Source organism: Coloeus monedula, assembly GCF_965178545.1.
Source record: "Coloeus monedula genome assembly, chromosome: 3".
Lineage (NCBI taxonomy): Eukaryota > Metazoa > Chordata > Aves > Passeriformes > Corvidae > Coloeus > Coloeus monedula.
Genome location: NC_138783.1, coordinates 51,215,428 through 51,230,282, shown reverse-complemented (window position 1 = coordinate 51,230,282; position 14,855 = coordinate 51,215,428). Strand labels below are relative to the sequence as shown.

The 14,855-nt window shown below is 36.1% G+C and overlaps 1 protein-coding gene across 4 annotated transcripts in view; it reads right to left on the bottom strand.

Annotated features, from left to right (window-relative positions):
• Nucleotides 1-14,855, bottom strand: part of NBEA (neurobeachin) — a gene marked incomplete at its 5' end in the record, with an annotated part of 466,147 nt that overhangs the window by 56,251 nt on the left and 395,041 nt on the right. For all 4 annotated transcript variants that reach the window (XM_082279412.1, XM_082279411.1, XM_082279414.1 and 1 more), the window contains one exon: nt 9,306-9,425. In XM_082279412.1, coding sequence (XP_082135538.1) covers nt 9,306-9,425 — 120 coding nt within the window. The remainder of the gene's footprint in view (nt 1-9,305; nt 9,426-14,855) is intronic.

Here is a 14,855-nt window from a genome sequence, read left to right as displayed (position 1 = left end):
TTAGTGACCATCTTAAGTTTTATTATATACACCTCTAATTTATTCAGAGTATTTCTAAAAGCAATCTTCCCCCTTCCCCCAAAACAGAATTCACTAAATCTCAGGTTCCAAAGGAAGCCCTTTGGTTTTCTCTAATGGAGCCCAAAGAAGAATGAAGGATCCTCACAGCTGGAGAAAACTATACAGAAATCTTTCAGGACTTCAACAAACCACTAACTCAGAACTAGGAGCAAGCCACAACCCACCATAAGATACCACACAAATCACTTACAAACTAAGAACATTGCCTTAAAAAAGGAAAAATTAATCTAAAAGCCAATATTCAAATGGAACAGAATTTATTAAGGAAAAAGTTAGCAAAGTTTGTTTCTATTTTGTATAAAAGCCTTGAAGCACACACCACTGGCTTTGATTACTATCCATTTTTATTCAATCTGGTGGCATACTAACCTGTAATGTCACAGCAACCAAGTTCTGTGGTTCCATTACAGAAAAGTTATTTGTTAAATTTCCTTTTTCAGTTTTAAATGTCATCGTATGTAACTGTGGACTTTTACATCTAACATACCTGAAAGATTTCTGCTACCCAGAGACACATCTAGCGTTTAACTGAATTCTACTAACCTTTTGGCTTTAGGGGTATCTTGAAACAAAGGGATTTAAGCCACTAAGTATTTTTAATGGTATTTCTATTTAGTAAGTTTATCTTTGTTGGTCTTTGCTTTCAGGGTAATTTAATGTTCACTTGTCTGGTATAGCAGAAAACATAAATAGAAAAAGAATAAACAAAAGTATGTGATTAAATTTCTTCGTAAGATTTATTGTGTTGTGTATGTTTAGTTTGAACTGTCTTATTCCTGTGCTCTGGAAATTAACCAGTGCCAGACTTCTAAATCCTCTTCAAATAACACTCTCCCTAGAATCCTAATAATTTCAGTTACACATCTCCTGGCAGGTTGGTTTTTTTTTTTTTTTAGTCAAAGTAAAAAACTAAACATAGTATTTTAAAAAAATTAATAAACCCGCTGTTTTATAGTCTCAACATTCTCTCCAATGTTATTTTTAGTGCAGCCTGTAATTATGTTTGCTTATTTGAGTACTATTTAGCATGAATTGAACCTTTTCTTAAAATGTGAGCCATGTTGCATGTGACCTTTCCCAGATACTCGCATGTTTCCCATACTTTGTATTAACCATTCAGTTTTCTTTCGTAGCATTTGATATTCCTCTTGTAATTTTGCTGTCTCCACTATTGACTAGACTAAGAAACAACAGCACTTAAAAATAGCACAGATAAATATATCCCCTTCTCATTTCTAGAGAATGAATGAATGTATTCTAAAACGTAGGCCCAGTATGGAAGCCTGTGGCATCCTGCATGTATGAACTTAAGATTCATGTATTTAACTACTTAGAAGCATAGAAAATGCAACCAAGCTAGAGAAGTGTAATAGAAATTTTGTTTTTATGTGTACATTGTTTATTCTGCTGTGAAAAATTGAAGAAGCCGTCTCTTCCTTCTCATGCCAATCGCAGGCAGTAGCTGGGGATAGAAGGGCAAATATTCTCTTCCCCAGGGCCCCCAAGCATGTTTCACTAAGAGAAGCATAAACTGGGAGAGAGAGAGAAAGGATTAGCAAGGCCAGTGAGGCAGCAAGGATGGAGCCCAGGAGGTTGCTAGTAAAAGAAAGGAGCAGACAGGAGTAAACCTCAGAGGAGATGACAGGATGACAACTGGGGCCCAGAGAGAATTGTGTTAACTAAGAAGCCACTGAAAGTTGCAAGAATGTACACAAGAATGCAGGAAAAGATAACAGTAGCAAGGGCTAGAGTTATTTTCAAAACCTATTTACATTTTTCTCAGCCAGAGTTTGGATTTTCTTTATTTCACAAATGGGCATGTGCCAGTTCATATTCCAATTACGATTATGACTAGAGAGAGCCAGCTCTTTCTGTGCTTTTCCTGTTATGGAGAGGAAACAGATACTGCAAATAAACAGCTGTTTTGGGGTGATATTTAGAGAGGTGACCGTGTCCATTCCTTCATTCCAGATGAGGTTCAGCTGTGACATCTATCCTGCACACTATCTGTCTACCCTGTTGTCCCAGAAGAATTCGAATGACAGCAACCCCACAATTCTTCCATCAACTGGTCTCAGTGTTCTTCATCTGGGGAAGTTTTTACCTAACAACTGTCCTGAATACTTCATTATGCAATCTAAGTCCATTTTCCTTTATCCTAGCTAACAATCCATCCCAGATACGGAGAATAAATTAATGTTTTCTCTTTGCATTGTTTATTACATGTTTGAAAAGCATTATTTACCAGCTTTACAGCCTTTAAGCTCCTAGAAGTCTAAATGAAGGACAATGATGTATTGCTCCATTGTTTTAGTTACACAAATGCAAAATATTCCTCTATGCTTCCCAAATTAGCTAGCAGAATTATTGTTAAACAGTCCATAACTTAATTTATTTCTTTATATACTTCGGCCATATTATATTTTGTCAAATGTTCATCACACAGAAGCCAAAATAAATGTTTTTATCAACCTTTGTAGTCTTTACATTGGAGATGGAGATCGCATACTTTTCTGACAGCATCTGCTATTTTTCATCCATTTCAGAGCAGAGTGTAATTTGTCATACAACACAGCTTTTTACAAATCACCAGCTTCATACTTTAGAAGTGTCATTGTTAAATTCACCCTGAAGATAGGGACAAGGAGACTCAAAAATTAGCAGGGGGAAATTGTATCTCAGAGATGGTATTTATGTCAAGGGATAGGACACAGAAGACCTTCTGTCTCCCAATCTGCTTTTTACTTGACAGACAAAATAGTTGATAAGAGTTTCTTTAAACTCCTATTGCAACTTCAGTGGCACTAGTAGTAAAAGGTGAATGTAAAGCCAGGTCTATTCAAAGAAATGCTTCTTTGAAGCTACCATGCCTTTGAGAAGTTTAGGTTTCAAGCTACAAATGTTCATGAAACACAAATCTCAAAATATTTTTTTCCTACAATACACACATCGTGTCAGCCAGTGCAAATCAAGACATGAAGGAAAATAGCGAAACAAACAAACCCATAAAACAGCTTCCCTACAAGTTACATCATTTAGCAGGCATAAAATGAGGGACTGCAAAGAAAGGAGACACAGAAAACCAATGTTCTTTTAAAAGTCTGGTATTTTTAAAGTATTCACAGAACAATTAAGCATTTTAACTGCATGTGTTATTGTATGCAACTCAGTTGATCTATAATTTTACATTAACCAACACAATTCAGTAAATGTTATTGGTTTCATTGCTCTTGCCAAAACGTATCAAAGATTCTAAATAAATCTTTCTGAATACATTACCTGTCATGGGTAATTTCTTACCACAAGAAATAGCTAGAGTTCAAAGAGTTAATAAAAGTAGGGATTCCAGTGATCTAAATCTATTTGCAGTAATTTCTGTCTAGTTGTCCTTGACATTTCACAAGCTGGCAACCTCCTCTGCTCCCCTTTCATTCACACTTCTAATAAGACAGGTTAGCTTTCTATCATTTAATAGTCATCTACCTTTCAAACCACCCGAGAAGCTTGGCTCTTCTCACATGAAGAATGATGCAGTAAAGCTACTGAAGGGTGTATAAAAAAAAGTAAAATGAATATTATAACAGACATTTCTTGTCTGTAACTGTGATCTCTTGTTTATTTTAATAGCTATACTAAAACCCCAAGGTATAGTTAACAGTATTATATACCTTGTGTCTTCATGTAAGAAAACATCCCCCAAATGCATTTTCTAATTTACAAGCCTGTGACAAATCCAAACTGCTGAGAAATTAAATTTTAAAAATATGTCTTCAGGTGATAGAGGACTGCTATTAACACTATTATAATTGTACACCACTTGCATCAAATATGACATTTCTGTTTAATATGTTTTGTTAAGGGTATACCATTTTATGGCCTCCCAATGAAATAAAATTCAACCCAGACGTTTTCACTTTCCAAGTATAATTCACTTCAAGGTATTAAAGCTTCCATTTCTTTTTCTTTCTTTTCCTCCCAAAAGGTTGATCCCCTGGCATCCATTAATTCCACAACAGCCTAGTACTGGGTCAATGAGTCAGTCATGAGTTCCTCCATTTCACACTAAGGCACTTTACTGACATTTTCTCAGAGCTACCTTTCTAACTTCTAATCAGACTATTCAAAACGTAGTATAACAAGTTTGAGAGGCATTAGGAAAGATTAGTGTCTGAACAGGAGGTTCTGGGGAAGTCAGTGTTACCAAAAACTAGAGGGGGGAGAAAGAGGGGGAGGAAAGGAAAAAATGTGCAAGCTGGCCAAGTTATGGTCATTTCCGGGTGACTTGCTTCCTCAAAGGTCACCCTGCGAACGTTCATTCTTCCTCCAGCTTGTACTGATTATCTCAAGAGAAGGTCGATGTTGATAAAGGGAGACACAATAAAATAAACTGTGTTATCCAGGTTCTCCCTTGTGTGTTACCACTCTAACACAGCACATACTGTATTAATTCTGTTCAATCCACTGTAGGTGAACGAGTTTCTTGAAAATGAACCAAAACAACCCAAGTGTAAGGAACAAAATGGTCTATCTTTAATCCTTTGCCGAGCAATAATCTAGTATACACTACATTTTTCAAAGGTGGTCTACCTTTTGCCACAATTCAAGATGCCAGAATTACAGCTTGTTTTTCAGGCTGATCAAACTACTGCCACAGCCCTATTTTCATTAGCTCAGCATGAAATAATTCAGTTCCAGAAGAGACTACGCATATTCAAAGGGGAGAGGGAAGAAGGGAAAGGAAAGGGAGAAACAGAGACAGAATGCCAGGGAGGACACACACAGGAGGAAAGGAACTGGACCCAGAGAAATGTAGCTTCCTAAAGAGATACACATTCTTTTGCAAATTTCAGGTATTTGGTTTTTAAATTTTAATGCAGAACTCTGTGCAAGTGGTTTGGATAGATTTTTTTAAACAACATTGAGGCTGTAAAAGAACAGTTATGGAAAGTGTCTGCAGTACTTAAAAATCTCAGTTCATTAGTTAAAATTTACCTACTTCAGCACTTACTTAAGCATGTGAAGATAAAGTACCTCATAGACCTCTTTCTTAAACAGTAACTGATGTAGAAAACCCTCCCAATTTTAATTTCCTAAAAAAATTATATATTTTTTAAATTAGACCTTGCTAATAAAGAATGAAGGCAATTAATATAATTATTTAATCCAGAACTTGAAAGCAAAAATTGTGGCCAACTTACAACACACAGCAATGAAGAATGTCAGATTAATTCATTGCACACTCTGTTTTAAAATTATTTCATAACCTGTGCCACGATAATCAATGAGATTAATAAGATCAGGGATAAATGTATTTAAAGCAGCTCAGATGAATTTCAAATGTATGATAAGGAATACATGAATAATGAACACTGGCTAGTCTTAACAGTTTTTAAAGCTTGCTACTTCGATGGATAGCTTGTATTTCATGCACTAAATATTTACTATAAGGACTCAAAAAATCTTTAGGATGGGAAAACAATTTACAGCATGTATATCACATGGAAATCCACACTGCCAAGCCCATCCATTTATGGCTCCATGTGGAGCCAGAAGAAGCTACACAAGTATGCAGAAAACTTCAACAGAGAGCCTGCCTTCAGATTTTGAACTCACGCACAACCTCTACCCATCTTCTCTTTTGCACACTCTCTCTCACAGGATTGCTGGATAAACACTAGACGTTTCCAGACAGCTGACCACGAGTTTTTGAATGATTCACACTCTCAGAGCTGAAACCTTTCTGTTGTACAAGACAGTGGATGATGCTCTTAGGAGAGTGATGAAAATGGGTGGAAATTTTGTGGGGGTTTCTTGGTGGTTCCCCAAACCTCACTGCTTTTCAAGTCCCTGAAAACTTGATTAAAATATTTGAAAAGCCTGTAAGTCATTCCAGGCTGTAACACAACTAATCTGAAAAAAAAATGAGCTATTTGTAGTATTAATACTAGTCCACTTCCCTATCATTTTGCAGAATGAACTTCAAAGCCTCAGGGAAAAGTTGGCCCTGATGTCATGGCATTGAGAAATGTAGTTCATTAAGATCTTAAGCAACAAACAACAGCAACTATTAGCTGCTATACTCATTCTTGATTGATCACTAAGAAACACAGACTCTGCAAATGAAAGGGCCTTGCCAGTACTTTGCCAGTCTACTTTGAAAAAAAAGTTTTAGAAATAAGGTGTTTGCTACTTCCCTGTGTGGGGATACTCAAACTCAGATAATACTCAATTTCACCTTAATTTTTCATACTCTTTTGCTTAAGTAAGCATTTTCCCACTCTGATCCCTTTCCTCTGAGGTTTACCTCTTTGTTCCTTCACAAACAATTCTTCTCACTTTCATATGTCTGCATATTTCATAGCATTTATGTCTTCACTTTTAGACATTAACTAACCCACACATACACACATTTTTCTACCCGTATCCAACTCCTTAAACACATTTTCTTATGTTCTTATGGCTAACTCCAGTTTAGGTATATCTTAGATGGTTTCCAGCAAAGAAAGCACTAACCATTTGCTTTATCCAGCAAGAATTCATACTAAAAAACTCGACAAGGAAAAGGAAAAAAACCCCAGTAACTTATGTTCTCTGACAGCAAAATAGCTCTGAAAGAATGAGTAATCAGACTGTTTCAGGTGGAACTTAGATGCCATGAGATATTCTAGTTATTATAATCTAAGGATAAACCTTTGGTCTCATGATAAGGTTTCTGCCATCCTGTTGATCTTAAAGTTTCCTTGTTAAACTGAAGACAAAACAGCAGTGCATTGACATATATTGCTTATGCTACTGAAGTGTACCTCAGTAGATTTATTCCAGTTGTGGCTTTGTACTAATATACAATAAACTATTTTGGTGATGCAACACATCGAATGCTGGTATTAAATCTCCCCTAATTTCTATGGATTTTTTTTTGTTGTTAGATAATTTGTGAATGCTTTCTATTTGCTTTAGCATCCCTTAAAGATTCAGCTCATTTTTGAATCTGCTTTTATCGATCTATTTTCATCTTAAGCTGAATCAATTCATAATAAATCAATTCAAGGTTATTTTCTAAACCCACCTTCCCTGTATCTTCATTAATTAACTAATCCCTATTTTAAACGGCATATTTAATCCCTAATGTATCCCTGAACAGACAGGTCAGGGATTATCTGGAGAAAACATTTATTGGCTAACATCCGTCATCTCTTACTCCCATATTAGATTTTCTGTAATGACTTAGCTCCACACAGCATTTCTCTTTCTAATGACATAACAGAAATGTATATATATATGAATCTGATTTGGGGGTTCTATAGTAGACTGCCAAATGTATTCTGGAACACATTGTTTTACAATCTTTCCCCTAGAGCAATGCTGACCCTTAACTTTTACTATTTTACCTGCTATCCCAAACTCCCTTTTTTTACATTCAATGGCATGAAAGAACATAGTTACTTCACTTCTTCACCTTTTGCCTTCCTTTTCTGAAGGTATGTGGGTTTGAGTATCTTTTTAGTACTTGTTTTATTTCAGTAACTTGGGTTATTTTAATACAAATACATTTTGCAATGCAGCTGTTATCCATTCTTAATTCCTTCATGCTTGCAATAGCTGGCAGCAGCAGTTTAAATTATCCCACTTGGTTCACAAGACTCCTGGTATTTTTGTACAAACATTTCAGTTAATTGTTTTACTGATAACTCATTTGGTTGCTAGTTCAGGAACAATCCTTTCACTAATTATATACCCTACTTGAATACCATCTCTCAGTCTGTCCACAGATATTCCTTTATCTTTTGCAATGCCTTGATGTATTTAACTGCCCTCCTCCTGTGTACTAAAGCCAGACAAGAAGATTACAGTCACTTCCAACTGTCTTCCCTTATTTCTCAGTTTAAAGCTCTTATCCTTTGTTTGAGCCCCACTCCTAGGAAGTCACTTTCCCAGATATTCTAGTGGAATTCCAGGAAAACCAAATTTCATTGAAAAGTAAAAATCAAAATGTCAGCACTTTGCGGATATATCAAATATAGTAGATATTACCTCAAATTTGGAAATTTCCTTTGTTTTTCTTATAAGAGTAACAGTGATGGTACTTAAAATACTATTGACTTCCAGAAGAGCATGAATAAACATAAAATGATTTGTAGGAGGTTCAAGTTGATTTCTTTTCTTTAAAAAACATCTTCTCCCATGTTAGGATGGCCATACAATTTGCAATTAGTTATTCTAACTAGTAACTGAAAAACAACAGCATGCTTTGTGCACATACTCTTCTGAGACTGTTGGAATATTTATGCAAACAGGAGTTCTGGAATAAAAATAAATCAACAAATTTACATCTTTTTTTTTTTATCTTTGCCATGACAAGTAAAAAATATGATGGCAATAGGACCTTGAATTAATCATTTCCTAGTATGAGTAGTAGTATACAAATAGAAGAGAAACATATTCACTATAAAAAAATGTTTTTTTAAAAAAAGAGCAATTTTAGGTATAGTGCAGCCTTTACCTACTTTATTACTAGAAAATGAGAATCAAGAAGGGACCATATTATCTGAAGTATTACTGTATTTTTTTTCCTTCTGATAAGGTCCCATGTTTATGAACAATAACCCTTTGTATTTAACAAGGTAAATACAAAGGTAAGGAATAACAACAGTAAAATCACCCTGCTCTCTGGCTGTTTCTGTATATCATGTAGAAGTTGTTTTAATCTAATGTGTATTGTTGCATAATATCCCCAGGCACATTCAAGTAAAAGCTAAAGCTGTACAGAAAAGCCAACATTTTAAATGGGTCTTGTCATTAATGCTTTATTAATTGCCCCAGGCAATGCAAACCCAGAGCTAGGCAAGCTATAACAATATGACACTTTAAGGTCAAATCCAATTCCTGCTGTGTTTTATGGAGTGGGCCAAATATTGAGTTAACAGCAGGAAAGAACAATTTATTGAGCTTTTCTCCATCTCCTGATTATCTGATCTAAATTAGATCAGTTAGGTTGTTTTGCTCCTAAAACAAAACACCTTTTGTCCACTCAACTTCAAAGAATCTTTGATTGTGTTAGAACAATAAACTTTAGTAACATCTATACATTTACACTATACATTACACTATACTGAATATAAAGAAATTAAATATAAATATAAAATATAATACAGCACCTTCTTTACACAAACAAAAATACCATAATGAAATTGCATGTTTATCCACTTATTTAACATATATGTTACCTTCACATCTGAGGTATCTCTTTGGCTGTTCCTCCAGGACCTGGCCACTGAAGAGAAGGTTCGATCTGGGTGGTCAAACTTGCCGTCATTTGCATTTAGAAAGAATGTTGTAAAGGGTTCCTGTAGTTAATGAAATTAAGACAGATTAAGAAAACAGTACAAGGACTCATGCAGCAGGTTTCTGTCAAAATCCAAATGCCTCTTGCAGATCAAAATACTTCATAAAGGCAGAATTAAAGAAAAACATGGCATGTCATAGTTACATGTATGCATGGCTTTCTGCACTGAACATCTGAGTATATTTATTGGCACTAACACATTTTGCACAAACAAATCTTGAGTTCTATACCATAAGACTAATTACCCATCAGTGGCAGACATATGTAGCTTAGTTCCAGTTCACAATGACTACCTCCTTCACTGCAACCACGATAAACACGTGCTGTGTTATTTATACAACTGAGCTTTGTTTACTCCTTGCATTTTGGTATGTCAAAATCTTTAAAAAAATTCTGTCTCTTAATCTTTCTTGTGTTTTCATTTAATTGAAAAGAGTAGGTTCCACTTTGCCTCAAGGTGAGAAGAATGGCTCTATGGTCATTATGAGGCAGACTATGGTTCCGGGATATGCAATTTTATCATTACTTTGGGGCAGAAGTAAAGAGATTTAATATGCAGAGTCTTTACTTTTGCTAATTCTATGTGAAACCATACTCCCAATTCTTACTAAATGGAAACAGCTACCAGCTTTTCGGGACAAAGAGCTCAGGTACTGGACAGTCACCACATTCCACTGCAGGGAAGGGGTTAACAGTGGACCAAATCCTTAATTTGACAGTAGAACCTGAGTACTGAGATCATTGCCAGAAACTTGGATTTCTACCACTACTCCATTAACTCTCTTACTCAACTAATTGTTGGCAGCGTGTCTACAGGGATGGAAGTTGCTTCTTCCTCTTTGCCAGAGTCCCATAGGGAATGTTTTAAAGAGGGTCACTTTCATTAAATTCAAACCCAAACTTATTTCGTTGCATATCCTGATCATTTAGAAATTTTGTTAATCAAAGCAGCTCATGATTACCAGATCACAATTGTTATTACTGTATTATTCATCTATTATCTGAATTTTATTCTAAACATTCTGTTTCCTTCTATGAAATTTTTGAACAAGTTAGGAAACTCCTCAATTAAAAAAGAATTTTTGAAGGAATTATGCCATGTTATATAAATTGTGTGTAAATTGTCCAAGATGAAAAGGCATGAAGTAATTCATGCCTATGTAGTCCTTAAGAGTAACTAAAATATACAAAAGGACAGCATGGATGCAAAAATAGTGAAAACATCTAAAAAAAGAGGAAAATAAAAGATGGAATTCAAACTTCCAGAGGCCATAGTTTCTCTACCTTTATTCCACATCTTTACAATTAATTTATTCTATCATTCACAACAGTCAACACAGGCTGCCTTCTTTCAAAGAAAAAAATCAAACCTATTTTTTTCCTCTTAAAGCATTAGAAATTTGTTTTTAAAAGACACATTCAAAAGAATAGTATCTCATAAATATACTTTCATCTTTGCATTTATTCTAATCATAGAATCCTATTATGTGTTAGATCATTAATTAAAATAATTGAAATAAATACAAAATCATCACAATATAATTTCTTGTTGGAGGACCCTAAATCCCATTGCACAATCACTTCATTTGCACTTGTGAATATTGAAAGGCTGTGTGGTGAGGAAGAGATTTATAATTTAAATAGAATATTAAATTTAACAGTAGCTCAACTTGGTGAGTAGTATAAACTACCACAAAGAACTGAAATATTGAAAGAAAATAAGTTTTTATCTATCCAGATTTTTAAGTGCTCCATATAGTGAACATTATGTAAAATATAAATGAAAATGTGTAAGATTAAGATCCAGAACTACAAAATGGAAAACAATATACAGAGAAATTGGATGATACTAATTTATCCTAAAATTCTATTAATATTATAATTTTAATAAATTTACATTTTTAATATTAGAATTATTTTGATTTTAAATTAATTCCTCCTCCCAATTACCTGTATATATTTGCAATAACAATTATGCTATGTTTTCTAGCTTGCCCTGACTGAAAAACATTATATGTTCTTGATCTGAACACAAATAATTCTGTCTTCTAACAATTCCTGCCCATCACTTTTTTTCTTTATAAGACATATGTAATTTTTGTGAATATTATTGTGGAGCAGACTGTGGATCATTGCAGAGGTTCTGAAACCAGAAGCAGTTGATGGATTTAAAAAAAGCAGAAACCAGAAAAATGATATAATTACAATAAATTATGTAAAAATATTAATCCAAACTTCCATGACAACATTATTTTAAGCATCTGAGACAAATACACAAAAGCAATAAAATTCATAATCAAGGATTAAACTTTTAGTAGCTGAACACTACAGGGTGCCCTATTATGCTATCCTGCCATGGCCTGTTGTGCCTATCTTTTTGGATTTTTAATCCTTAGCAGAAATTCAGAGCTTTCACTTGCTTTATCTCAGACCTCTAACATAATTTTAAGGTAATTTTTATTCTCTTGGAAGTCAAGTGCTTATATTATATAAATACAATTCATATCTGTATTCAATATACTCATTTAAATACTGTTATTCTATGATACTGATTACTGTCATTTCATGTAAAGGTTTTGTTGCTGTGAAAGCTATAAAGCAGCACAATGTTTTCATTATAACTCCATCTCACTCATTACTAATATTCTGAATAAAATTCACGCCTTTTTCTCTGCCAACAAGAAGAGAAATTCGTGGGGTACTCGATTACATTGAACACAAGCTTGAGCTGTGAGAATGAATTTTTCCATTCAATAGCACTTCGATCCCTCCCTTGCCTTTTAGCAGCACCCAGACTCATTTGAATCCTTTATGGTGGGAGTAAAGGAGGGAGGAGGAAAGGATATGGTCATTCTAAGACATCCTATGTCAAACAAAAATGTCTTTCCAGCGATTTGTAAGAGGAGAGAGAGAGCATGTAGGGGGTTTGTCTGAGTGACATACACCTTTTGCCTGATATATCTGTGATTGTCCTGCTCAAACCTAGCAAAAAGAAGACCCAAATTCACTTCTGTTTACCAGATGACACCCAGTCCTCCTCACCTTTGAATCTCACTAAAAATTGGTTTTAACTCAATCCAATCTAACTCATAATAAATCCAGAATTTCTTCCACTGAGTACAAATATGCAGTCATTGCAACAGAAACTGGAAGACAATTATTCTCTCCAAACATCTTGACTACCACATTAGAGAATCATGCTCTCAAATACTGATCTCTGTTTCCATGAAGATGCAACTGATTTACAAAAATATAACTTCTTCAACAGCAATTATTGAGAGCATCCCATTGTACCATAACTCCATCCTATTTCTCCTAAAAATCTGAAAACAGCGCTGATATTCACATTCTATGTGATTCAAGTCAGAATTCGTTCTTCCATTTTTCTTTTTCCTTCTGTTTACTTTTCAGGTCAAGTCACTGGACTATATGGAATTCTGAACTAGCATTCTTGTTTTAAACTATTCTGTCTTCTGCAACTTAAATATTCACTGCTCCAGATGAAATGCACATGGAGAAAATGAGTCTTCAGGTGGTAAGGTCACCTAGCCATAAACTATGAATATTCAATTTCATGTACACAAAAAATGGAACGATATCAACAGAATATTTATATATTAATGATGAAAAAAAGGCAGAGATATCAAAATTAACTACACAGGACAGAACTGAGGCTAAGACATACAGTGTCTTTTAAAAAAACTAGCCTGAGGCATGTATTGGGTTTGTGTGGCAAAGTTCTGGTAGTAGGGGAGGCTACAGGGGTGGCTTCTGTGAGAAGCTTTTGCCATGTCCAATAGTGCCAATGCCTGCTGGCTCCAAGATGGACCTGCCACTGACCAAAGCTAAGCCTGCCAGTTATAGCAAAGTGCCTTTATGATGACAGACTTAAGAGTCAGGGAAAAACTGCAGAAGAACACTAGAGAGGAATGACAATATGTGAGAGGAACAGCTCTGCAGACAACCAAGTCAGTGCAGGAGGAGGGGCAGGAGGTGCTCCAGGCTCTGGAGTGGACATTCCCCTCCGGCCCATCGTGCGGCTCCTGTGCCCGTACAGCCCATGGAAGTCCAGAGGGGAACGAAGATCCACCTGCAGACCCTGGAGGAATCCATGCCAGAGCAGGTGGATGCCTGAGGGAGGCCATGATCCTCTGGGAAGCCTGTGCTGGAGTAGGCTCCTGGCAGGGACCTGTGCTTCTATGGGGAGGGGAGCCCATGTGGGAGCAGGTTTGTTGGCAGGACTTGTGATCCCACAGGGGACCCACTATTGCAGTCTGTTCCTGAGGAACTGCATCCTGTGGGAGTCACCCACACTGGAGCAGCTCATGAAGAACTGCAGCCCACAGGAAGGACTCACTTTGGAGGAGTTCATGGAGGGCTGTCTCCCAGGAGCAGCGGAAGAGTGTGCAGTCCTCCTCCCAAGGAGAAAGGAGCTGCAGTGACAATGTACAGTGAACTGAGCACAGCCCCCATTTCCCATTCCCCTCTGTGGGTGGGGAGAGGTGGAATAGAATTTAGGAGTTAAGCCCAGAGAAGAAAGGAGGGGGTGGGAGGAAGGTGGTTTTAAGATTTGGCTTTATTTTTCATTAGCCTGCTCTCATTTAATTACTTCAAACTAACTTCCCCGAGCTGAGTCTGTTTTGCCCATGATGGTAATTGGTGAGGGATCTCTCCCTGCCCTTATCTCAACCCATGAGCCTTTTCCTCATTTTTTCTCTCTCCTGCCCAGCTGAAGAGGGGAATAGTAGAGCAGTTTCGGTGGGTACTTAACATCCAGGCAGAGCCAACCCACCACAATACATCGGATAAGGGAAAGCGTCTGAGGGAAATACAAGGCAGCAGGGAACAGATTATCACAGAATTGACTCAGAAGTATGATACTAAAAGCAATGTTTTCAAGACAACTGACAGAAACCAGATTGCATCTGTCAAAGCTGAAAAGCAAGACTTAAAATAGTTTTTAAGGTTTTGTGGCAATTACACAATTCTCTATATATACACTTCAGAGTGGCTGAAAGTTCCTTACCTACTGCAAATACTGTTTCCTCCAATACTAAAGTCTAGGCAGGCAGTTTTTTCCCTTGGATCTCCATTACTACATATTGTTTTGTTCTGCTTCTATCTAGACTCTCATTTTGAATTTACTTTTTGCCACAGCTTTTTCATTTGTTTTCTTCCTTTTGCTTTTCTTTTTCTCTTTTTCTTTGGTTTACACAGTCTTCTCCCATGGTTTTAGTTTGTACTCCTGTCCTTCACTCTCAGTTTGTTGTCACTTTCTCCCAAAAGCTCTACTGTAACACATCTTTTCCCATCACTCTTCTCCAGTCTCTCAAAATACTGAAAGCATTTTTCTGTCTGAATCTCTTCATCTCTTAATGTCACCTTCCTCTTTCTGGACTAGACTCTAATTTACCTTTTCTTACATAGTCTT